This window comes from Rhipicephalus microplus, chromosome 7 (assembly GCF_043290135.1).
Source record: "Rhipicephalus microplus isolate Deutch F79 chromosome 7, USDA_Rmic, whole genome shotgun sequence".
Taxonomy (NCBI): domain Eukaryota; kingdom Metazoa; phylum Arthropoda; class Arachnida; order Ixodida; family Ixodidae; genus Rhipicephalus; species Rhipicephalus microplus.
Genome location: NC_134706.1, coordinates 64,522,229 through 64,549,110, shown reverse-complemented (window position 1 = coordinate 64,549,110; position 26,882 = coordinate 64,522,229). Strand labels below are relative to the sequence as shown.

General features: G+C 44.7%; 1 protein-coding gene across 1 annotated transcript; it reads right to left on the bottom strand.

Moving 5' to 3' along the window:
• Nucleotides 1–388: 388 nt before the first annotated feature.
• On the bottom strand, nucleotides 389–26,025 carry LOC142766962 (uncharacterized). The gene is made up of 10 exons (XM_075868158.1): nucleotides 25,876–26,025; nucleotides 21,912–21,958; nucleotides 18,972–19,013; nucleotides 18,821–18,859; nucleotides 15,981–16,077; nucleotides 14,842–14,975; nucleotides 12,845–12,892; nucleotides 11,149–11,184; nucleotides 3,090–3,252; nucleotides 389–545 (listed from the first exon to the last, which is right to left on the bottom strand). The coding sequence occupies exons 1-10, from the start codon at nucleotides 25,943–25,945 to the stop codon at nucleotides 493–495; spliced, it is 729 nt and encodes a 242-aa protein (XP_075724273.1). The 5' UTR covers nucleotides 25,946–26,025; the 3' UTR covers nucleotides 389–492.
• Between the last annotated feature and the right edge of the window lie 857 nt (nucleotides 26,026–26,882).

The following is a 26,882-nucleotide window of genomic DNA, read 5'->3' as shown; positions in this document are numbered from 1 at the left end:
ACTCGTAACTAACATTTATTTGGGAAAGAACAGCTGATATACAGGTGAAGTGCTACTTAAAACAAAAAAAGCACAAAAACGAAACGCAATACATCCAAACACTGCGCAAGCAAGGGGGAAAAAACGTAACATTGGTATCACCATATTCTGCAGGTGCTAGAAAGATAGCTAAATTCTGCGTCGCTCAGCGCAATCGATGGCATGCTGAGCGACGGGGGTTCGTCAACGTGCACCTCAATCTAAATGAACAGGCCTCTTGGTTTTCCCTTCCATCGAAATATGGTAACCACGGCTTTATTCTCAGTGATGACACAACAATGCCGTATAAGCAATACTTGCATGCTCCTTGTTGTGTAATGATAATGGGTGTAATTAAATGAAAAAAAAGAAAAGTGGTGCTTAAATTTATTATCAAGAAGAAATGGCGATTCACTTCACTAGATGGCAGCGGGCATCTTCCGGTCTGTTGATCGTTGTTTCTGAAGCCCGCTTTTAGCCGAAGGTAGGGAGGCCTGGAAGAGTAGGCAAGCCTGGAATAGTAGGACCTGGAAAAACGAAAAAGGGCGTAAGAATACGCCGTTTTTAACTTTATCCCATGTTGATATGAGTGAAAAACATTGCCTTTTGAAAGCCCTCCGAAACGTTGGCCAGAAAAAAAGCATTTATTTGTTTTTCCGATTTGTGTTCTTGCTTTCATTGCGACCATGGCGATACACCAACCGCGATAAAAGGACCGCGGAAAATGTGCGCACCGTGTGTTAATCACAGACCTTTATGTGATCACCGGATACTGAAATTGACAGTTTTGCCTATACTAGGTGTACTCGGGCTTCTCTTTTTTTTTGCCGAGCTACTCGTAGAATTTTCCAGTCTCTTGTCGAGGTGTTAACGGCTTCTTTGCACGTTTGCAGCAGGATATAGTTAGCCTTCATCACGTTTATCACTAGCGCGTTCTCTCCGGGCAGTTGAGTGTTGAAGTCAAACGCACGTCGTGGGAGTCACCATGTAACACTAATGCACTGGCAAGCGTGCATTCAACCAAATGCAGAGTATTCTGGATACAATGTTTGAAAGTAAAAATGAATTTTATTTCATAGTGGCGCACATTTTCGCTGTACAGACTAATTAAAAGGGTCTTTTGCAACCCCCTTTCACATTTGAGTAAGATTTTTAAGGACTAGTTACAGAAATGGGAAAATTATTAAATTTGCGCTTCTTTTGGGCTTCTTTTGTGATGCTTATTTGCTTGTTAGCTCGGTAGGGTATGCCATCTCCGTTGAATCCACCGATTAGCTGCAGTGGAAGATGCAGTTTCAAAAAAGTCGTGCTCATTTTGCTTAGGTCACACGTTGGTCAACAGGCAGGCACAGACTCACGCTTGAAATGTTATTTGTAGCCCGTAGGTTGAACTAGGGCACCAGGTGTAATGAATTGAACAGACATAGTGGTTATGGCGATATGACGATGACAAGATGGTTTCGGGATCGAATCCCGGTCCCAGTGTCCGCATTTCGCGGGAGTTGAAATTCTAGGAGACCGTGTAAATTTACGGAGCCGTACTCCACCGTAAACCGGTGATTACGGAGATTGGCTGCTTACCCTGAGGTCGCTAGTTTGATGCCGGGCCACGGCAGTCACATTTTCATGGATGCCAAATGGTGCTGTGCGATGTTGGTGCACCAGGCGGTTCACATTTCTGGAGCCCTCCACTACGGCGTCTCTCATAATCACGTCGCCGTTATGGGACATAAAAGCCCCTTTACCATTATTATCAATTTGTGGAGCTCCCCAATACGGTGTCTTTTATAATCATCGTCAGCTGGTCGAGACGCTGTCGAAAACAGCCATTCGTGTGTTCAAGACGAAACTTTTAGTTTGGGTGAACCTGTGCCCCGGAAAGAAAAACTCAAAACTACAGCAATACATTCTGCACACTCATAATGGTGAACAGAACGTCTGCAGTCGATAATCTGATCTGCATTGACGTGCGTCGGCCTTGACGTGCAGCATCAAACATTGAAGCCTTCTCGGTGGTGCTCGCGTAACTCTTGAATAAGCGCCACTATTCGCGTCTGGCGTCAAATATTAGCAGAACGGGCTCAAGCAATAGCGAAGCTTTCCATTCATTGCAGCGTGGTCAGCGTCAAGCACTGACAACAGTTTGCGTGAATGAAACACTAATACATTAATATCAGAAAATGAATGAGCGTGGCAGTATTGTGGTTTCAGGACGTTAAACGCAGATATCTATTATTAGTAAACAGATAAAATATTACGAGCATACGTCGCCGGACTCATTGGTTAGTGAAACCTTTCCTGAAGCACAGATAAGTAAGAGTGTAGCTTCAGTTGTATTCTGAAGAGATGAAACTCAGTCAACTAATATCGGCCTCTTAGCTTATGATTCCTTTTACACAACAGTTTCCTGGCACCTGAAGGTCACACTCATGTATTTAAGACGTATTTCTGGGAAAGACGTGACCAGATCACAAACGAAACACAAATCTACCAGCCTCTCACCATGCCTTAGGGCTTCCACTGCTGTTTTTACAGGTTTTTTCACTACTATTTCACTTGGATGCTAGCAGCGCTAGCATACAAGTAGAATGTAAATGAAGTGGAAAGTAAAATGACTGATAGTGTCAAGCGCTGGCGAAACTATGCGCAATGTCGGCTCATGTTCGCTGGCGTTGCCTAGCCCTGGCAAATATAGGCTAAAATGGCTTATCGCTAATGGCTGTCGGATGCACTGTCGAAACATCCACTACGTCCTCGTTCAATGTAAAATGAATGGTTCAATCCTTAAGAATTTGTGCGGCTGTTACGTGCCAAGACCACGATATAATTAGGAAGCAAGACGTCTTGAAGGGCTTTGCGAATTTCGACCATGTGGGGATTTCTCAACCCAAACTGACGTCACTAAGCACACCTGCCTTTAGCGTTTCGGCTCCAACGAAACGCGATCGCAGTGACTGGAATCGAAACTGCGACCTTTGACTCATCGGCTTATAGCACCGGAAGCACTGCTCAACCACGTCGGACAATCCAGTGATTGAGTTCTCTGCCAGTATTCAACACGGTCCACTTACATTGGATGCCCAGTCCGGTCTGTAGTGACGACGTAATGCCGATCAGAGCCAGTTGAAGCAGTATGTTGCCTTGCGCGGCCGAGTTGACAGCTTGCACCAGAGGGCAGGCGAAGCTCTGAAACGCTGTGGACAGCTGGTTTGCCGGAAGTTGACGAAGGAGGCACTGCAGTGTACAAAAGCGAAGAAATATGTAGTGCCTCAAGAGGTATTCTTACAAATTCTGATTGATCATTAAAAGTCGTCATGCACCGTGCGCGCACGGTTATGATGAAAGTTTTAAAGTGTTCTCGAAAACTATCACCATCACGCCAGCGCACTGTTTCTTCACCTTCTGCTTCACAGCGTGAACACGTGTGGCCAGCGAGCGCTCTTCCGCAGCGGCTATTTGCGGTGTTGGTCGGAAGAAAAAGGAAAAAAAAAATTCCGCCATATCCACGAAGTGAATGATGATGAGTGGGCGAAGCTCCGGAGGTAAACCTGGTAAACCATGAATCCTCTGTACATTTTGCCCACTCGGTTTTATTACATCGCTCCCCCTAGCGTACGTCGCCGCACTAAATCGAACGATTGCCTTCAACCAATGACACGCGCCATATGTGACATCATTCCTATTTTATAAGATCTCGCGTCTTTCATCAACTACAAGTACCGCTTTCTAGTTTATAACATCTTGCATCTTTTTATCATCAGCTACAAGTACCACCATCTAGTAAACACTACAAGAACTAAACGAGAGGTGGCTACATGGATGGATGGATGGATGCTATGAGCGTCCCCTTTATAACGGGGTGGTGACAAGTATGCCACCAGGCTCGACAAAAAAAAAAAAACCCCTTTTTCTTTTTTTATGTTGGCCTAATGCCTCTACTTCGATAAATTCTATCTTAATGGAAAAAAAGGTAAATTTTCAGCTTAAGTTCTCTGCCATTTACGGCACACTGTCCATATTTTATTTTTCCAATATTTATTTTTGTCCTTTCTCTCTAATTTTCTGCCACCGTCTCTTACTTATTTCAATCGCGGGTGTGTTCAGCTTTCCATTGTTGTCCCTAAAACCCAAGGCTTCCTGTAGGCTCGTGCCCAAACGTACACCTGGGTGGATATCTCCACATTCAATCAGAACATGCTCCGCCGTTTCCTTATCTTTCCCGCAGCATGTGCATTGTTCTTCTTCTTTACTGAATCTTGCTTTATAACTACGCGTTCTAAGGCAACCCGATCTCGCTTCAAACAGTAAAGCGCTTCCCCTTGAATTATCGTAAAATGCCTCCCTCCTTATTTCATTTTTGCCCTTTCGGTAGTTACTCAAAGCCGGTTTTTTCTCCATAGCTGCCATCCAGTAAATCCTCTCCGCCTCCCTGACTTTTCCCTTAACGCTCTTTGTTGACATATGGCTCACAATACCAGCCGTATATTTACTAGTGAGTCTTCTAGTTCTTTTTCTCCACTGTGTGTCCACGCTCTTCCTATACAAATAACGGAACACCTTCTCTGCCCATCTACTCTCCTTCATATTTCTTAGCCTTTCTTCGAACCTTATTTTGCTCTGCGCTTCCCTCGCCTCAAAACCTGCCCACCCCATATCGCCCTTTACAGCCTCGTTTGTCGTCTTCCCGTGAGCACCCAACGCGAGGCGTCCCACAGTCCTTTGATTTACATCCATTCCCGATTGCACCTCTGCCCTCATGCACACCACTGAGTTCCCAAAAGTAAGCCCTGGAACCATTACACCCTTCCACATTCCTCGAAGCACCTCATACCTATTGTATCCCCACAACGCTCTGTGCTTCATTATTGCCGCATTCCTCTTTCCTTTTGCTGCCGAGGCTTTTTCCTGTACCTCCATGTATCTATCACTCTCATTTACCCATACTCCAAGGTACTTGTATTCACTTACCCTCGGTATTTCTTGGCCTTGTATGGACACCGTCTGATCACAGGGATCATTGAATACCATCAATCCACACTTCGTTACACTGAATCCTAGTCCAAGAGCTTCACCTTCCCTTCCGCATATATTCGCCAGCTGCTGTATATCATCTCGACTGTCCGCAAATAAGACGATATCGTCCGCATAAAATAAACCTGGAAGCTTCTGCTCAATCATCATGCCGCCCTGTTTGTGTGACAGATTAAAACCAATGTTGCTACCTTCTAGCGCTTTTTCCATACTCACCATGTACAGCATGAATAACAGCGGGGACAAAGGACATCCCTGTCTCAGACCCTTGCTAACCTCAACGTTCTCTTTGCTACGCATTCCTTCCCACTCTATGCAAACTGTATTTTCTTGGTATATCTCCCTCAAAAGCTGTATACAGTCGTCGCCCATGCCCATTCTTTTCAATATATCCCACAAAATTTCCTGATTAACGTTGTCGTATGCCCCAGTGATGTCTAGAAAAGCCACGTACAAGGGCCTATTCTCTATTTTAGATATTTCTATACACTGAGTGAGAACAAACAGGTTATCGTCTAACCGCCTGTCCACTCGAAATCCGTTCTGAAGTTCTCCCAAAATATCGTTATGTTCGGCCCATGTTTCTATTTTCATTTTTACTGCTTGCATCGCCAACCTGTATAGTACCGATGTAATGGTTAGTGGTCTATACGAGCGAATCTTGTCCTTTTCTCCCTTGCCTTTATAGATTAAGTTCATTCTACTTTGTCGCCAACTGTCCGGTATTTGTCCGTCCTTTAAGCTTTTTTCTACTGCTTTTAACAATGCTTCTTTAGTGTTATGTCCTAGTTCGTTAATGAGGCTAACGGGAATCCCATCTAAACCCGCGGCAGTGCGCTTTGGAATTTTTCCTTCGGCCTTTTTCCAGTTGAAATTATCAAGTACTAGCTCTTCCTCTGTTGCTTTCTCCGCCACACTTTTACTCACCGGGGAGATCCCCTGGACGCTCTTTTGAAACGAATCGGCTGTTACCTTTTGGATGTAACCTAGCGCTTCGTACCCTTCCAATTGATTTCCTCCTTCATCTAGAATATGTTGTTGCGTTGTGACAGACTTCCTACCTAGCGCCTTTATGTGGCTCCAAAAAATCCTAGGCGCGGCCTCCTTTTTTTCGTGTATCTCTGTCATCCAGCGTTCACTTTCACCTTTAATTTTTGCCTCTACCAATTTCTGTACAAGGGATTTTTTCTCTAAATATATTTCCCATATTTTTTTGACTTCGTCCTGCGGCCGCTTCTCCTTTTTTGCCTTTCTATGCTCCCGTGATGCTTCGCGTCGCTTCTCGATCGCCTCCCGGATTTCCTTGTTCCACCAACTTTTTGGCTTCCTTTTTCCTTTCCAGCAAACAGTTTTCTTCTCTTTCCCCATCTCCTTCGTCATTAGATGTAACAGCTCACTATACTCCCAGTCCTTGCCTGGTATTTCGCCTACTTCTTCCTCGACTCTTGTGGCTATATTTATTATTTGTTTGTCATTTAAATACGAGCTGCCAGACTTTGATTCCATGCTCATATTTTCAGTTTCGTATCCCATTTGTAATGTTATTCGTTTATGATCACTACCCAAGCTGTTAATGCCTTCCTCGTCTATCCTCATTTCTGTCAGTTTGTGGTAAATTCCTTCAGTCATGAGACAATAATCAATACTTGATTGCTTGTTTCCGACTTCCCATGTGATCTGGCCGTCACATTTAGGCCCCGTGTTAACTATCTCCAGACTATGTTGCTCGCAAAGATCTAGTAACTGCTCGCAAAGATCTAGTAGTACATACAGGAGACGGTGCCGCCATCTAGTGAACACTGCAAGAACTAAACTAGAGGTGGCTACATACAGGGGATGGTACCGCCATCTAGTGAACACTGCAAGAACTAAACTAGAGGTGGCTACATACAGGCTACAGGGGACGCACAGCCCACGCCCTAAGGAGTTTCGCCCCTAAAAAATCATTGCATTGCCGCAAAGGCGAAAAAATGGACGCGACATCAACAATTCGAAAGGTCACGCCCAGAATGGAAAACAGATCGAAACGTGCCCCACGTTTCTCACACACAAATTACGCACGAAGCGTACTCACAGGTATGGATGCACACGAATAAGCATCTCATTTGTTACTTCGCTAAGGCTGAAAAGTGCGGGCTTTTCGCGAACAGAGACTGCAATGATTGCGGTGACCTTTGAGTGCCCGGTAACTACAGCAGAATTGTTCCACGTAAAGCCTGAAGCCAGCCAAGGCGTACCATTCTCCCCTCCTCGCCACCACGAGATAAGGGCGCGCAAGGGGGCGTCGCTCCCCTTCTCTAAGCCGGGCAAAGTACGCGTAGGAGATTAGAGCGGGCGCCACTGCGCGATGTGGCGACGTGTGCTCACTGCGCCATCTTTCTGGTAATGCAGAAAACACGACAGTGGTTAGTGGTAGATATAATTGGCTTGCCGTTTGAACGATGAAGAACCTTCTCCGGGGTGGCTCAGGGGTTAACGCCTCGCCTTCACGACGCACAGGTCCCACGCTTATTACGCACGCCAGAGTGCTTTCTTCTGGATTTTTTCTTTTTGCGTTTTCCTATATATAGATACGTATACTTATACGGGGCATGACATCGACACCGACGCCGACGACGGCGGCAAAATCCAGCCGAGAGTTTCCATATAATAGCTATCGCAATAAATGCACTTCTTTGTGCAGCCCTTTAGGGAGCATGGTGCAGATTCATCAGGGGCGGTGGAGGAGGAAAAAGAAAAGCAGAAAGATAATGGAGTGGGAGCACTCGGAGCGCAGCAGACGCCCGACAGGTAAAGAGAAGAAATTTAGGGAGGAAATCTGGGGTGACGGTCTTAGGAGTCCGAGGACAGGGCTCTGATCGGCGAGTGCGCGGACGGAGATCACTGACTAAGGGTCGATCAGCGAGAGCTGCATGACAGCAGGCGACTGCGGATGATAAAACTGTTCAGTACGAGTTCCTCAATGCGAATTCCGCCTGGGGCTTGATGTACTCTCATGGATGGGTCAGAACTAGGGACAGAGAAAGAAAAACAAAAGTAAAATGAAAGAGAAAGAACACATCAGGATGTTGAAATAGAACAACGAGGAAAAGAAAAACAACGACATACAGCGAGAGACATAGAAGATAACAGAGACCGAGACAGAAAAAGAATGACAAACTGAGAAGCAGAGAAGCAATCATATGAATTGAACGAAGTAGAGAAAGAAATTGAGACAGGGGAAGCAAATAACAGAGAGATAGAGATAAAAGAAGAAACAGAAAAACATGGAAAGAATAAAAAAGGTAGAGAGAAAAACAATATAAAGGAGGAAAGAGGAATAGAACAACAGAAAAAAAGAAAGATAAAGAGAAGAATATAGAGAAACAACGAGGGTCACCCTGTTCTGCTGTTGGTTCCAAGCTGCGCCATCAGTGCAAACAGAAATAATTTTTTACAGGAGACTTGGGTTTTAGCAGCGCGAAAAATGCACAAAAGACAAGAAAGGGAACGAGACAAGCACTGACTTCCAACTGAAATTTTATTGACGAGAAGACCTTTAATATGCAATGGAGCACAAAGAGTGAAAAAATGACGTATTTTAAGATACAAATTATCAACTAACACCATGCCTGCTGCGCCTACCCTCGCACCTCAGGAGAACTGTAAATCAGTTCTCCTGAGGTGCGAGGGTAGGCGCAGCAGGCAGGTGTTCTCCTCTTTTACAGGAGAACTGTAAATCATACACCTGCTTGATTTTGAGGTGTAAATCCGGGTCCATCCTCGAAGTGAGAGAAAAAAAAAACGCTCGAGTTTCTCCGAGCAAGCTATCACGTCACATTTTGGCGTCATTACATTTCGACGTCATGTTGTCGCAGATTTATATTTATGAAGTCGTAACGCCAGTCACTGATGGCACCATAGCGTTTCATAATATTAACTAGACGGGACTCTGGCACTGTGATCGTTCAGCGAGCATCAGAATTAAGCATAGTACACAAATTTCCGAAGTTTTCGTGCTTGTGGAATTCGGATGCACTTGTGCCTTTGTTTATTGTTGTGTTTTGATTTTGTTTTGAATAAAATAATGAGTGATAAACTTCGTGAGCCGATTAGAACTGGTGAGCTTAAGAGGTTAACGGGAGGAAGTGTATCTGATGAACATTTGCTTATTGCCGCTTCGTGACAAAGCAGCTCCAAGCCAAGCGAAGCCAAGCGGGCCTGAAAGTACGAAGATTAGACAAAACATTTGTGTACTACTCATCATTGCCATGCTGGCAGAAGTGCCTGTGTGTTGCAGTTTGCATAGACACTAGCGCCAGAGTTATCTCTAGTGTGTTTATAGGAAACTCTATGGACAGCACAACGTGACGTCAGAAGACGAAGCTTTGATTTCATAATGTCGATCGGTGAAAGATGGACCGATCTCGAAATTGACATGAGATTTAGAAAATATAGTGCACAAGAACTTGGTGGACCATGTATATAAATAAACAGGGTTAGCTCTTGTTTCTTCGCCTGCTTCGTCGTATTTTCGCGCTATTTAATTTTCTCAAAGCTGCCCGCACCATTGAGCTTATCAATTTGACCCTATTTATCTGAAAGGCTGTTTGGCCGCTGGGCCGATCCCGGATGCCGTGTAGGAAATTGATGAGACTGCGTCTTTCGTACGTGTTTTCACCGGGTCATTCGAGTATAGGCTTTGCGTTAGCGCAGTCTTGCGGAGGGCGGTGGGCCGATCCCGGAGGCCGTGTGGGAAGCTCATGGGGCTACGTCTTTCGTTCGTGTTTTCACCGGGTCAATCGAGTGTAGGCTCTGCGTTGGCGCGGTCTTGCGGAGCCATACGGGTCGACCACTCGCAGTGACACCATTCGAGCAGCGCCCTTACTAAGAACGCCGAAAAAAGCAGAGACGGGAACGCACCCTTAAACTCCTTTACGCCGTCCACCTTAAAAAAGAGCAATTGATCCAATGTGTTCTTTTTCAAATGGTGAATTTCGATGGCAGATTTGTAGTGGCTGGTGATCTCTGCGCCGGAGCACTCCACTCCGATGACCTCCGAGATGAAGGGCCATGCTTGTCATCTCGGAGGCTACGGCAACACAGATGCTTCGGCCATAAAAAAAAATCAATGGGGGGGGGGGGGGGAGAGGAGTTAGCATGCATCCGAATCCGGAAGCGCTCAGAATTCCTTGCGTAAACGCAAGTTGGCGCTGCGATGCACTACTTATTGTTTCCGAGCCGCGACTCAGCCTTCACGAGCACGCACGGATAGAAAAGCGCTCGGGTAGTGCTTGCGTCGGTCACGTGGTACGCCACGCTCTGCGCACGCGCGGAGAGCTTGTGACTTCTGGTCGAATCTGCCGCTTCTCGTGGAGTAGAGAAAGCTACTCTGCGGAGTAGATTTATTGGTGGAGCTGCTTCAGACCCGCCAATGAAACATAGGCAGAGCACTCTCAATCTGCCCATGAAACATGGTTGCTCCGCGTGAAGCAGGAGAACTGTTACCCGAAGTGCTCCGAATGTGATGTCGGAATTCACCACAAGATCTGCGTATTATTTCACTAGCTGGGAGAAATTAAATCGCGCTGTTACCTAAGACTCCAAAGGCCGGTTTTAGTCTCGGCTGGCCAATTGCTGGTGGCGAGGAAGCGCCTGATGACAATGTGATGAGTCCCGAAGAACTGTCGTTGTTCAATGCCAATCTAATAACGCTGTCTTTCAATGCCCACCGGCAACAAGCTCGGTTCGTGCAGCGAGACATTTGCTGTTTATAATGCTTTGAAGTGGCGCTATTTTCCAATATAAAACTTCAATTTCTCGGATATAAATGACAACAGAGCCTCCTATACAACTTTCTTTTCACGAGGAAAAATACAGCCAGTCCACATGTCGGACATAGCATTATCGTAGGGTTATGAAGGGTTCTCCGCTAGGGTAGCGAAGGTATTTCCGGCTACTTCGGTTAATATTATTATTACCATTATTATTAATATGAATCAGAGTGGCCAGAAATATGTGGACCAGATTTGATTGCGAGCAGTTCGACAGTTAGGCAAAGTGTGGCAGGTCTTTGAAATGACCCAGAAACAAAGAAAAAATAAAGAAAACTTCACTCACCATAATGGCTTGGAAGTCGGCCGTTACCATGCTCGTCTGCAAGATAAACATGATTTCACCAAATTGAAGTGACATATTCTACCAGTCATGGTCACAGCAAGAAACACGAAATGAGGACGGGGGATCAACAATATTGCCGTGGCATACAAACGAGGAGAGAGACGGATAAATACGAGGCAGGCAGGCTGCCACCCTACACGTTGGGGGAGGAAAGAGGAAACAAACTGGAGAAAGGGACGCTAAAACTGAAAAACAACCAGTGCACGCGCTCACAGAAGCTTTCACCACACGTTACCAGAAGCTCACTCATTGCCAACTGTTGCAGAGCACGATTCAAGTCGGCTAAAGTCAGTAGTATCCTCGAAGACTGGCAAGGTCTGACTTGAAGGTATCGAGGGATTTCAGTACCGGTTCCATCTGATGGAATGGCGGAGTGGCAACCCGTCGGCATGGCATACAATGTTCTTTATGCGCGTGAGTATCTCATAAACAGTTGGTCATCGAGTTTTCACCTGCCGCCTGCCTGCTGATAGCTTTAGTTATGTCTTATCCATGCTCGTTTAGGCACTGAAAATGACAGCGATTGGTGGGTACCAAACTATGCGATGGCAACATGACCGACGGATTTCATACGCTGCTGGTTCTGCTACTATCTTGAAGAACAGGACGTGCTGCCCATGCTGACAATAAGGAGTAATTCAGCTAACTGCTTCACGAAAGCACCGCTTAGTGTAGATTCCGATATGTGCGCCGGATCTTCGTAATTTTCGACACAAAAGTGTTAGAACACTGTGTTTGCACTTTCTTATGTCGGACTTCGTCGAGAACTCAGGAAATATTTTTATTTTCTTAGTGAAGTCATTTACTTTACAAAACTGTGCTAATAAGCCAATTTTCTGACGTCACTTCCGTCATGGAAGAAGCACCAATAAAAGATTACGCCGTTTTTTTTACAATACCACACGAAATATTTCTTCATTGTCTTGTACTTTGCACTTCAAAAAGCGGTTGCTTGGGCATGTTCGTACGACAATATTTGAGGGAAACAGGATGAGAGGCAAAAGATCAGGCCGAGAAGGAAGAAATGCAACAACACTGCTTTCCCTCATATGTGTCGCACTTCTGGTTTACTGAGTTACCCCTGGTTTATATGATTGTTCTATGAAATCGCATCCTGGTCGCATTTTACTTACAGTTGTCTAGCATATATTCAAGGAGTACGTCTTCGACGAGTTGTCGTGACACGTAATAATTTCGTTGGTTTAGCTCGTGAAGCCACACATATTAGAGTACAGCGTAGAATAGCAAACAAGACACCTTCCTGGTTAGCCCCCTCCCCCCCTCCCTCCTTCCTCTGCCTTTTGCTTTTCTGCTTCTTTCCCTCGCTTCTTACATAGACGTTATTATTCGTGATGCGTCGCTGTCAAACTGTTCAATGTACCCAGCGTCCAAAACCTTTGGCCTTTTATTTTGATTGCGCTCGCACGTCGAACTGGAATGGTTAACGCTCTCACGAAGTTCTACCTTTGCTTTCCCCCTTTCTCACAGCAATTTAGTGCATTATTATTTAACCTTGATGCTCTTCGAGGCGTAAAATCCATGTCGAGATAATTATCTGATGAGAATTTGCCGGAGGCAAGTTTCAGCGAGTCTACTTGCATTAGGATGCCTTGCTGACACGGTCGGAGCAGCTTACCGTTGTCGGTTGTCCAGCCGTGCACATCTGCAGGATGTCACCGGTGCACTGCACATGCCAAAGTCAACAGGTGGAAGTTAGTGGGAACATCATCTTGCTGATTTCTCTGGCATCGCAATGAAAGAGCCAAACAATGCCAAGTTCTGTGCAACATTGAAAATGAATAAGGAAAGTATACAGGCTTCATCAGCATTCATCGAATGAAGACTTTAAAATGGTTGTCAAGATTCCGTTCTAAAACGTTCTGTATTTGTTTATAAGATTTTTAGTTGGCATTAGTCCTCATTTTTCTTAGTGGAATACCTCAGTGACAATGGTCTGCGAACGCATTATGTCGCTGAAAAAAAATTGCTTTAGGTTTCATTTCCTGTAATAATCAACCACATCGCCCCACGAAAATAAAACGCGCAATATATTGGAATGAGCTTGGTCTCTAGCAGGTGGAATCTACACCTTTCTTTAGGGCATCTAATGTGGGTTGAGCTTCCTTTGGTAGAAAAGTTCAATTTTAGAATTTTGCGATCACCTGATATAAATTTCTTTATATTTTAGAAAGTATATCACTCTTGCGCATTTGCGGCTTCAGAAAAAAATAATTTCGGTCCTTTTCTTCTGACAAGCTGATAGGAAATGCATGCACCATTATGTTATTTCTGAGTTTTTCATTGAAAGAATTTTTTTGGAATTTTGTACCTTTTTCTTCATTACTATCAAGTGTGAGGAAACAAGATTTTCACGTGTTAATTAGGGACATATACATAACTGGTGAAAGAATGACTGTCCTAGGTACATTTAGATGTTTAGAATAAAAAAAAACATTCATAGGTGAGTTTTTAAACATTGACAAACATGAAAACACAAAACTTTATTTCTATTATACGTGCACAATTTTAGTTCAAACTCTCTAAAACGTTAGTAGCCGCCTTTTCCAAAACTCAAGTGATCCGAAAATAGCACAGCTTGTTAAAAAGATGCATACACCTTGAAAAACCGAAAAACCGAATTAAAATAGAATAAATACATCCTGAAAGTGAGTTTTGGCTGTATTACAACATGCGCATACCTTTTGACTATCTTGCAAATTTTACAGCCACAGCTTTTATACCACTGCCTTACCACCAAACTTAAAAACTCGCTTTCAAAATCTGCACTCCACCTAATAAAGGGACAGACAACTGACTTTTCTCGACCCAGCTTTTTACAGCGCTACAATTAGCTTCCCCCCCCCCCCCCCTGGTAGTGGATAAACGTACAGTGGTTGATTTCTAAAGCACATAAATATTTCGAAAGCAGAACGTTTCCATAGGAGTAGCCATGTCGAGAAGGAATAGCGACGCTGATAGCACTCCTAACAAACGGTTAATTATGCTCAGAGCTCTGTTTTCACAAGAGCGAGTGAAGGTGTAGTTAAACACCTGAATTTTGATATTATCACCCATTTTTATTCTAACAAGCTGGTCAAGTACATGTCTAAACTTTTACCATCACGTGAAGTTCTTTTACCACCTCAGGAGCCATGCGCCGTTGTTACTTTTCCAACCCGTCGGCTGATGCTGCTAGTCTCTTGGCAAACAACTCTTATGTTGCCGCTCACCAGCACCAGATCATACGTCAAGCGAAGGAAGCGCTAGTTTCGCTCTATAAAAAGGAATGTATATCTGCGCATTTTACGTTGGAAATTGTTAATAATAAAAGTGTACTGCATTTCAGCAATAATATATGGACCCTCAACCACGCGCACCACTTAAAGATTACGTGATCGGAATCACATGCATGTTCGCTTTTGTGCCACGTGAGGCAAGGAATATCTTTTTTCGCGGCCTTGTGAAATGGACAAAATATGAATTCTTATTTAATTAGAAAGGCATGGTTTGTTTAAGTCAATGCGATAGGCGATATCCCAATTCGAGGGGTAATTTCAGTTCGTGTTGTGAGCGGTGGTCTGTCTCGTAAACGCTCAATTATGAACCTAAGGTAAGAGCCTTGCTGAGACGTACACTGGTGAGGTTACCGGCCATGGAAGGCAGGGTTATGGTGATCGAGCCATTGCAGGAGTCGTTTCTGACGAGGGTACCTGTGCCAAGTCCTCCCGATCCTGCCATGTTGAGGAGACCACCGAGGTCGGCTCCACCTAGAAATGCAAAGGTTTGCTTATAAGACAGATCCGCCATAGAATTTAAATAAAGAGAAACAGAGAGTCGTACGGAGTAATGTATCACCTATGACTTTTGTGCCACCGGCCAGAAAGTTCTCAATTTGGAGCAGTTTGTTATGGAATCATGCTATTTTCACTGCGAAGCTGCATATAAGTAAGCCAGCCATTACTAATTTAACCTGTGGCGTGAATCAGAATGGTGGGGAAAAACGTTAAGGCACTTTTTACGACCCCTTGTATTCAGACTGGAGGGGGCTGACACTTTGAATGTGCCCCCTTCCATCACTCAGATTCATTTTTTCAAGCATCATATGGCATGATGGCTACGCTAGTCAAATGCATATTTTGACCTCCTAGGTGGTCAATACTCGTTGTGAAAAAAAAATAGTATTCAACATTTTAAGCTTATCTTTATTTTATTGCGGTAATTGTTATTACTCATCCGGAATCTGAATGACTCCGGGTGAGTAATATTTGGTGAGTCTAAATCCGAGTGAGCCCCGTTATAAGGACGAGGTGCGTTTCATGAGTGAATCTGAGTCAGCTCTAAATGTTTTGTTGACCTAAGAATTTACGTAAGCCTGTTCAAAGTTCTCCATTAGAAGGGAAGGGGAGCAAATGTTACCGCAGCGCCTCCCCCCACTACCTATTCAACTAGCTCGAAAGGAATCGAGCTCCATGATGCATGCGAAAATGATAAGGAAGCGATGACGTGCATCCCACAAACGCCTGTCAGTGGTCTGCGGCTTTCCCGGGAATAAAGATGGGGAATGCACTGTTCTTTGATCAAGAAATCTAAGGGCCCTAGGTCGCCATTGGCGTCAAGAAACACGAGTAACAGTAATTCTACCTTATGCCTCAGCTGAGGCACGAGGAAGAATTGCGCTTCGTTTTGGATGTCTAAGGAAAAGGAGTCGACCGGGCGCCCTGGTCCCCCTGGAAGCACGCGCTGTGGGCGTATGTGTTGTCGCTCTATCTTACCTGGAATGTAGCGGCCGACAGGTATCAGAAGCAGAGGCAGCAGGGTTTGGAGAATTTCTTGAGGCGAACCACCCGCAACGATTCCCTGGATGGCGCACTGCGGAGAAAACACGGTTGTGCGTTAGAATGCAGACCCGGATTGACCTATTCCCAAGCGGCTCCCTGGGTGCCACCATAGTCCTTTCTGGGTGGCGCCAAACGACGTGCCCCCCCCCCCCCCCCAAAAAAAAAAGAAGAGAACTGCCGTCGCTGTGACGTCAACTTTTGTACTCACGCGCACAGCCCAGTGTGGCGGCGTGTTTTTCTCCCCAGTGAAAAGGTCGATAGAGTTCAGCACTAGGTTGCGCCCACAACATAGCAGGGTCGGAGACGTGCCCCATGTATCTAACTGCACTCAAAAGTGTTTCGGGACGCCGACGTCAAGGAGAGTAGTTCACTGCTATGGCCCTACAAAACGAGAAACTACTGCGGTCGCATGTGGTTCGCGAATAAGAAATGATTATTCAACGCATCACGTATTTTGAAAACAAATATACTATGTGTCAAAACGAGTGCAATGGCGCCGTGTTCAGAAATACTGATTGAATAAGCGAAAGTGTGCGATTGAATGAAACATGTCGTCAGATATGATATTATCGGACAATAATACTAATTGACTGGAGAGAGTGGGTCATTGACTGGACCTCTTCGACTGAATGAGATACGGCGACCGAACTTTACGCAGCCTGATAATATTGACACGATTTATGACTCACATGGTTCAGCTAATGCAAGTGGCACCTGGCTATGAGGAATGCTGTGCAGGTTGAGGCTGTTGAAGTTTGCGAAAGAGTTGTCAGCCCTTTTATGTAAACCGCGCTTTTAGTTGAAACATCTAGCAGATCTGCTGTCACACACAGAGTAGTTGTTTGTGTAATATAGTATAAATATTGCCACGTGTGTGCTACAAAGAAAACGAAGCCGACGGCGCAGACGCACATGAGCATGATTTTATACAGATGGTGGAAACGGGAAAAAAGAGGAACGCTTTGGCACGTGGTATTAAAAAAACTCACCTGCTGCTCTCAGCTGCAACGATTAAATATAAACGTAAGATATTACTAAAAATAAAAAAAATGTCTTTATTCTATGATAATGCAACGAGTTCCCCCTTAGTAGGTGAGGGCCACACACACACACAAAAAAAAAAACCAATCAAGCAAGAAAACCTGCTGCTGCTCTATTTGTCTGTGCTCTACGGCCTCTGCCTTCATGTCACGACTCTACATGCGATACAAGGGCGGAGATGATAGTGTCACGCCACGTGATATGTAGCTGCTCTATTAGCCTTTTCGATCGGTTTCAACATAGCAAGAACAGCAACACGTGTTGCTGCCCGAGAAACTTCTGGTCACTTTAAATATCACTCCTCAACGCTGAAGAAGAAAGCTTGTGTTTTAAAAGTGTGGCAGCTTGGGCTAGTTGGTATGGCATGACGATAGTTATAGCGCGAGAGCAACACGACGACACAGAGACAAGACACGTGTCTTTCGTGTCCTTCTTGTCTCTGTTTCGTCGTGTTGTTCTCGCGCTATAACTGTCGTCTTGTGTTTTAAGTTGCGCCGGAGTGATAAAAATCTTTTTTTCCGCTCACAGGTAAAGTAAAGGCGCTTGAAGGTAAGGACTAACTCTGTCATGTTGCGTGTAGCTTAAGAGAGAGTATGTTTTAAATCTTTGATCAGGAAGCGAAATTAAAGTGCTGCGAACAAGCGGGCTACTCTCTAAGACCTTTGTTCCCCGCCAAAGCTAACATTGCTACGCCAGCGCACAGAACCAAAAGCCGTCCAGAAGCTGTATTTGTAAACAGCGAGGAGATTTGTTACGTCAGCCACGGCGCGCACGTGTACGATTAAGAAGATTATCATGCTCATCGGCCTTGCTACGGTCACCGCAGAGAAAACGCCTCTACCGCGTTTCGTCAATCATCCCGGTTCTGTGCTTACTGCAGTGTGGCCACGTTTTAGCTGAAAACTTCTCAATCTCATCTGCCGACGTAACTTTCTGCCTCTCGGTCTACGCGGCGGTGTTCTGGTTACGGAACTCGGCTGCTGATCGGAAAGTCGGGGGATATAATTTCGGGCGTGGCGATCGCAAATGGGAGAGGCCCGTCCGCTGTGAGATATCAGTGCACGCCGCTCAGGAACACCAGGTGGCCGAAATTTCTGGAGCCCTCAACTACGACGTCTCTCACAATAACGTCGTGCTTTTGTGACGTTAAACCCCAGATATTTCTATTTCTGCCTTTCGGTCCCGTGATTACGTTCTCTCGCAATCTAGTATGCCACCCTTGAAGGCCAGTAGTTGGCTTCTTGATTTGATGCTACATGCCGCGCCCACTTCTTCATTATCTCTAGGATGTCCTCAGCATCCGTCTGTCTTCTGATTCGCTAGCTATTTTCGTGTCGCCGAAAGGTCTCGCTAAACAACTTGGAGTGAAAAAAACAAGGGAGTAGTTTATTTCTCGCCTTCAGCACTCTTCCTGCAGGGTATCCTCCTCGCATTTTATTTTTTGGAAATGACGCCTAAAATATCAGCACTTAGCTTTGAGTTTATAGGTGATAATAATAATTATTGGTATTTAACCTCTTCGAAAGCACGAAATTATTTTGTTGGGTGCCATAGTGGAGGGCTCCGGAAAAGAATAAAAAACAAGCAATGCATCAGTACACCCTTAACCAGATTTCGCCCGAAGTGCTAGGTATTGCCAGAAAACCAGGCATTTTCCATCTGGTCTCCTGGATATAGACTGCATTTAACCAGGATCAGACATAAGAATTAAGGAATGGCATTGTCCGGCTTACCCTCGTTATTGTGGCGACAGCTTGGGTCGAGGCGCTTGCCTGAAGGGAAGAATAAAATAATGCGATGAAGTTGAGGGACAACTGTGTCACCAAAATCATCTGTTGTGGGGCTCTCAACTCAGCTTTCGGTATAAAAAAAGACAATACTTACATTGCTGCCGCTGCTACAGAAGTTTGTGGAATCGCCGATGCACTGCAAGAAAAAGAAAGAGGAAAATAAATACGAGGGATCTTCACTTCAAAAGGCGAATGAATCATTAGGATCATTCATGGGTCATCGTTATAATAACTAGCATATTTTATGTCTTCATAAAGTATTTTGACCGACGAATCGCGTCCCCAATGCAGGGCGAAAGCTTTTCCCGCTCATATACAATTTACCCTACCTTCCGTTATCCCTTCAAATTTCCTAATATTATCACTCCATGTAATTATTTGCTGAGATCGGCTACGTTTCCCAACACTCTGTTTGAATTCCGTTGCGGTGCATGCCACTCCTCTGAAATTGGCATTTTGAGAAGTCTTCAATCTTCTATATATTTACATATTTGTAGTCAAAAACAAAGTACAGGCAGTTTCACGCGTGGTGAATCTGAGTAAAGAGTGGACCTGGCAGGCAAGCGCCACCATCTTGTCAAGGATGGTCGAGTTCTTTCTTCCTTTGTTTCGTATTTACCTCTTTCTATGCTGCCCTTTCTCCTCCTTTGCCATCTCTTAACCCTCACATCACTCCTGTTCGACGCCATTTTTCTTTCCGCCCTCTTGTCCTATCTATCTATCTATCTATCTATCTATCTATCTATCTATCTATCTATCTATCTATCTATCTATCTATCTATCTATCTATCTATCTATCTATCTATCTATCTATCTATCTATCTATCTATCTATCTATCTATCTATCTATCTATCTATCTATCTATCTATCTATCTATTTATCTATCTATCTATCTATCTATCTATCTATCTATCTATCTATCTATCTATCTATCTATCTATCTATCTATCTGTCTGTCTGTCTGTCTGTCTGTCTGTCTGTCTGTCTGTCTGTCTGTCTGTCTGTCTGTCTGTCTGTCTGTCTGTCTGTCTGTCTGTGTCTCATGATTTAGTCACCCGATGGAAGTTGGAGGCCTTGCTCAACGCACAGCCATCTTTAAATGGAGGCTGCATTCATACTCGTGAACATTGTCGACCAAAAAGCAAAGATAAGGTATTTTTGAGGTGCAAGACGAATACGTAAGTATTAAGTGATGTCTCTTTATTTAGAAAATTCATAGATATGTAATTCCAAATCCCATAGTGTTTCTTACACGGCGCTGACAATGCGACGACATGCCAGAAAAAGTGGCTGTTTCCTACGCTTGGCTAAGACGATACGGTGCTGCTACCTACCAGAGGATCTGCGTTCTACCCAAGCTTTCGTTTCCCGACAGTACTGTCAGATGGCGTCCACATATAACGCAGCGCCTCCGTATACAAGACCAGTCTTTCGACGACACTTGCAGTGAAGCATGCGGATACGTGGTCAATTTATTTACCCTCTCACCTCCTCGCTTTCGCATGCCCCTCGCCACCCGCCCCTCCAGTTCTTTCCCTGGGGCTATACCTTATACTATGCATTACTATGCTATGCTTGGAGCTGTACGCACGTTCACGCTATTTGTGGCGCTTAAACAATCTATAAAATAATCTGTCATGCTTTACCTTCTCCGCGGCTCCTTTCCCATTTTCTCACTTTGACATTTTCCTCCTCACCCACGCTTCCCTTTTTCACGCCTTGCTATACAGGATTCTGCTGTGATATGCTAGGTGCTGCGAGCCACATACCCGCTTTCTATGGCGCATAATAAGCGGAGTCCTCAGCCTACGACAGCTGACTCACTGCTCTATCCCGTGTGAAGGGCAATCTGCGCAAAGAAACTAGGCACGAAGAAGGCAGAAAGAACGCGAGACAACAGCTGACACCGACTGGAATATATTTTATGAAAGCCAAAGATTCTCCGGGATAGTTGTGTTGTTCAATATGGACGAGTTGATAAGACAAACGTTACATTGTTCGATTCGGACAAGCTTTACGCAAAGGGAAAACCAGACAAGGCGTGGTAATCCTATCTTTCCCCAGCTTGGAGTTGTGAGATCGAAAATCCGGAATGGGCTTCACTTACCCTGGAAAACACACCATATTATCCTGTATACGCGCAGTGTTAAATTGGTCCAATTGGGTGTTTTAAATGATGGACCAGCGAACCTCGTCTAAGGTACAGTCATCTACTAATATCTGCCTACATTGAAATGATTGTAAGTGCCATCCTTCACTAAAAGAACACAAAGTGTTGTCAGGGCTCAGAGATGGCACCACGCGAGAGACTGTCGCGAAACACTTTCTTTATTCTTAAGTACTGTGACACGTGTCCTTTAAAACAGTTCATGAGGTTGCATAAAGTTTAGGCTGATTATCTATTCGGGTCTCGGCAACATGTAATCCCAATTACGTGTATTTGCATCATGCTATATATGCCTATGTGTTCGTTTGCGGCAATATTTCCAGTTGGTGCACTCTTGTATCGTTCTTTTTCTTCCTTCCTTGTCTTTGCTTCCTTTCTTTTTACACTGAATGCCCTTCGCTCCAAGTACAAATAGCTACGCCCCTTAAAATACCCTTATGCGGTATTTTAATAATGGCAAAGAACACGTGTTCTGTACCGATTAGTGTGCTCTCGTTAAACGACCACTTTTCATCAAAGTACTCGCTGCTGACATTAACTGCTGGAGTCAGTGCAACAGTTTACGCGCCTACGTAAATAGATGGTGTTCTAGAATTCAAAGGCGAGAAATTTAGAACCTACGCATTCTTTGATAGCGCGGAATACAAACGAGACAAGCGAGTGAAAACATGACAAGCCCATGTAACCAGTTTATACGGCAGCGTCCTACAAGAGGCCGCCATCTTTCCTCACAAGGCGTATATCTTTTAAATGCCGTGGGTAAACTATCGCTGTAAATAAAAAAAAAAGTCAATACGTTGAGCTTCTTTTTCATAAGATGCTTTACTGTTCAACAGATGTGTCTAAGTGGCTTTCTAATCACTTACGCTGCCGATGCCCAAAATGTTGGTCAGTGTGATATTGACGCAAGATTCTGAAAAAAGAAATTAGAGAGAAAAATACAATTAGACATGCTATCAACAATGACTGTGGTTTCAGTTTAACGCATCATTCACATTTTGACGGAGCAGTGGATGAAAAGCTACAACCGAGCACACATAAAATGACGCACACACACACATGCTGTGTTTGTGCCATTTTATCCATACGTGATTTGTGCGTGGCTCCCTCACAAATAATGGCTCACCAGCTGAGTCATCAGTAATTGTTAAGTACTTGATGTGATCACCGTAGAAGCAGATATACTGCGGACAAAGAAGAACAAACCAGAGGTGAATCATGTGCATGCTCGGTTGCTGTTTGGTTTTCGAACTTTCGGTGGCGGCCCACGTGATTGGCCAGAACCTAACTTTAGGCGCCTACGATAGCTACTTTGTGGCAAATCAAGAGATCTCTGATGGTACGAAAGCCACACAGTCACTAACTTTTGAAATTGATTAAAATTTATTTTCTTACTCAGAATCAGCTGATCGCTTTGATATGTGGAGTTTACCGTCCCAAAACCATCATATGATTATGAGAGACGCCGTAGTGGAGGGCTCCGGAAATTTCGACCACCCGGGGTTCTTTAACAGGCACCCAAATCTGAGCACACAGGCCTACGACATTTGCGCCTCCATCGAGAATGCAGCCGCCACAGCCGGGATTCGATCCCGCGACCTGCGGGTTGGCAGCCAAGTATATACCTTAGCCATTAGACCACCGCGGCGGGGCCAGCTGATGGCCTTACAGAGAAGAATCGGTAAAGAACAAATTTGTGCTTAGACAATTAGGTTGATTGTTTCTGTTGTTTTTCACCCTTAAATGGACCCGTGGTGCCGGAAAGTTGCTTGCAGTGATTGGATGCTGTCGGTATAAACAAATTTCATAAACGAAATATAAATTGGACGAGTTATCAACGGCTGTTGCTCCACGTACCAAGTTCAATTCAATCTATCGGTGTCTGAGACGGACGTTATGTGAGCATAGGCGCGTATTGCTAAAGTAGAAGAAAAAAGAATCTTCCACGAAAAGGTAATTTCCCCGTACGAATGTGTACATTTTAGGACTGTTCAATTCGTATATTTTCAAATACGTACGTAATGAAGCTTCTAAAGGACAATGGTAGTGTGAGGATGCGGCGTAATGGTGATGAAAACATAGTTCTCATCAAGCCCATATATGTAGGTATAATTTAGACGGCGCTACTTACGCACAGATGCGATTGTCACAAGTATTAGCTTATTTTTTCATGTATGGGGAACCGACAACTTGGAGACATGGGCAAATTCGACGTATGATTAGAAATTATGTGTAGACGATGATTTTAGAAAATTATGGCATGTTTCCCCTCGACATGATTGCTAAACGCCCAACAAAATAGTACATATCGAGCTGATTTTATGACAAACACAAAACTAGCATTCTCACTTTCGGTTTCGTTGGTTATGGGTGGTCCAACATTTTCGCTTGCAGCGTTTGAAAGAAACTGCATAGACAGATGATTCATGCAGCCAAATTACGGTGATAAATTGGAAATTTAACGTAATAAAAAAGTGACACTTACAGAAAAATTTGTTTTCTCCACTTGGCCTGATACTTTAAACGAACCCTGAAATACTTTTTCAAGTAACCGTGGAATGAATTCATGGGAATAGATTATTGCCTCACGAATTCAACGCCGCAAAAATTTTAAGAATCTGTCCAGTGGGAGTGGAATCGCAAAGGTTTGTAACATGCTGCAATTGCGCTCTCTCTTCTCTCGTCCTGATGAAAGCGCTGTAAGCTAAGCGGGGGGGGGGGGGGGGGGATGGTCACAAAAAACGTCGCACGTGCCTCATGACCTTAAGTACTTTTTTTTTTCATTCTTTTTCCTTTCGAATGCGCGGCTTTGTCAGTGTGGTCGCGCGCGCACGCGCGGACAAGTAGCGGCCTCACATGGCGATCTCTGTAACGAGCGAGCCCGCCATGATCAAGTCAACAATAGCTGATATATGGGCTTGCTACGTGTGATTTTGGGCATACTCCGTCATTTGTCGAGAGAACTTGCAGCTCATTTTGATAATTTAGTGTGAATTCCACGTCACGTGCTGCGCAATATTATTTGGCTCGCGTGTTGTCGGGACCTTCTACTACCGATCGGCAGCGTTTCCTGGTTATGCTCAAAAAGTGTCGCTGGGCCCCTTTAAGCAGATTTTCTAACGTGCACGCTACTTTTCTGCGGTGCTTTATTGATGGCTGTTGAGGCACGTGTTGTTCGCATCGTGTTCCGTCAGGTTGTTTCCCCCTTGAGGTTTAGCGCCATAGAAGAGCCGGTGACAGGTCCAATCGTTCGCTTAGCCTGGTGGTAGCAACCCTCTCTTGCGCTTCGTCTTTGTCAGTGGCATGCTTTGGAGATGATTTGTAGTGATATTAGGTTAAATATCGCTATTACGTCCGCCGCGGTGGTTAAGTGGCGACGTTGCCCTGTTGCTGAACCAAAGGTCGCGGATTCGATCACGGCCATGGCGGTAGCATTTCGGTGGAGCCCAAGTGGTGGAGGCCCGCGTATGCTGCGTGATGGCAGTGCACCTTAAAAAACACCAGATGGTCAGAATTTCCGGAGTTCTCCACTAAGGTGTGTCTGATATACATATTGTGCTTTTGGGACGTAAAACCCCAGATAAAATTATTATTATTATTATTAATATTATTATTATTATTATTGCCATTACTTTTTGCTTATTTTTTATTAATAATATTTATTATACTTCATTCATTTTCACCTGGTTTTAAGCATTGCTAGCCGTTCTTTAGGATATTATTAATCACTTGCTTCTGAGCGCGATCGTCACACGAAACGTATGCATGAATGACAAGGTCTCAAACCTGGTGAGTGGCCCTTGAAGTGCTACGCACTTCAAGGGCCACTCACCAGGTTTGACACTTTCAAGCTGACAAGCGCCATGCGTAGACGAGGCATTCACAAACACGTCTGCCTAAATTTGCAACGCTACGCGCCGCGAAAGCGAGTCAAATTTCAAGGAGAATGCTGCTCCCCTTTCCTTCAGTGGGCGCGCGCCCAGAGAAGGAGGGCATGACGTGCACGTTTGAATTGCACTACGTACACGGCAGTGCAGTGACGTTCGTCATCTACGTAGACGGCTGCGTTACGATGTTGCCAGCAGTAGCACGTGACATGAAAGGTATTTCACTCGACACGCGTAGTTTATGTAGTATGTTGATTGAAGAAATTATTAAAACTTGAAATAAGTAATGAGACGCAAGAAGGGAATGTGCGCGTCTTTTTCTCATTTTTTGCCTCGTGAATTGCAACGAGATACGGGGCTAATGTGCCGGCGTTTCGCATGCGTTCTTGTCTCCGCGGGCACATCCAGCGGACGACAGCCGCGAAATTAACGCTCCTACGCAGTCACGAACTCATTTTGCTCATCTATTCTACCGCTTCTAAGCCAGCGTTTCCAAACCATCCCGCGGAAACAGACAGAAGACCACAAAATAACGGTAATCAACACAGCAACGCCGCTCGCGTGCTCGGGGGTTTGGCATTGGGCTTGTTTACATTCCAGTACACTGTGAGCTTGTTCGAGCACGTCATGCACACTTGACCTCCTAATCTGATGTAGGAGAGGGTAGAGAAAATATTTGGCTTGCGAAGGCTAGGCAGCGAAGCGGTAAGGGTTTCGATCTTGCCTCCTCTAAAAATCGTTTCACGGCGCTCAAAAAAAAAAAAAAAATCAGCTTTCCCAGTTCGTAATGAACCGATTGAAAAAAATAAGTTTTGTGGCATAATGCTCCTCATTTGACCCACAACAACTTCCATGGTCTAACTAAAATTGGTTATGGGGCCTGGTGAGTGGCCCTTCAAGAATGAAAAAGAAGCGCGTAGGGCAACATGCATACTATACTCACGCGCTGAGGCTGCGGCGGATACTGCGAAGGTCACAACCAGAAAGGCCGCCGCAACTTTGGCGCAGGTCATGATTGTCTCTTTTTGTTCCGAGACTGGTGACTCAAGACGGTATCTGGGCGATGTGTGAACCGAAATAGCGGGGTGCCTGTCTATTTAACCAGATCATCCAATGTCCACCCGGATACAGTGACGTGAGCAAAAAGGCCTTTCCGAGTCCGGGAGTAGATGTTTGTATACGTTCATTGTTTAAGCTATTTATCAAGGTGGTGCTTTCACGTGGGAACACCACACACAATGCGAGGAGTCGTTACTTGTTGATTTTTTTTTAAAGTTTGCTGCAGCACCCTTCGTAAACAGGCTTACATGGGCGAAACACTGCTCACAATCCGGGAACGTGTGGCAAAAATATAGCTAGGACACACGAAAGCTGTGACGTGGCGATAAACAAAGGAAGTAAGTGATTGAGCTGCTGTTTAATAATTCTTCTTTTTCAAGCGCATGTGTTCCCAATGTGTAAAACAGCGTAGCATCGTGTTTTATCGCTGCGAGAACTTTCGTTCAAACTGCTCTGTCGTTGGCCATCTTTGCTATAGTGATACCGGAAATGAGTGTGTGTGTGCTGTGGCCGCCGAAGGGAAAAGTAAAACCGTTGCAATACCGGATCTACAGAGAGGCGGCGCGTAGAAAACACGGATGATAAATTATTAATGACCTACAAACATGCCGAGTGCTTTTGCAACAATGTAATACCGGTAATGAACGACCGAGCTGGGAAATATTGCCAGGACAGTTGCTGATAGCGCGCAATCTACGTGTGTGATGCGTTTCAGTAACAAGCCCTAAAAACAGTTAACTTTTGAGCCCCGAGAAGTCAACAAAGCGCGCACATCTCATTGCGCCTAAATTTTCGCATAGGTTTATTAAAAAATACCAGAATCCCTTGCTCTATCTGCGAGACCCTCAAGGGCCAGCATAGCTTGAAGGGCGCGTTACTGGCGTGCTACTG

Excerpts from the sequence above, each read along its gene's own strand:
- LOC142766962 (XM_075868158.1), bottom strand. The coding sequence starts at position 25,945 with ATGACCTGCGCCAAAGTTGCGGCGGCCTTTCTGGTTGTGACCTTCGCA. Across the intron at positions 19,014-21,911 it reads ACATTTTGGGCATCGGCAGC|TGCATCGGCGATTCCACAAA; the intron begins GTAAGTGATTAG and ends TTTTTCTTGCAG. Across the intron at positions 546-3,089 it reads GACCGGACTGGGCATCCAAT|GTCCTACTATTCCAGGCTTG; the intron begins GTAAGTGGACCG and ends TCGTTTTTCCAG.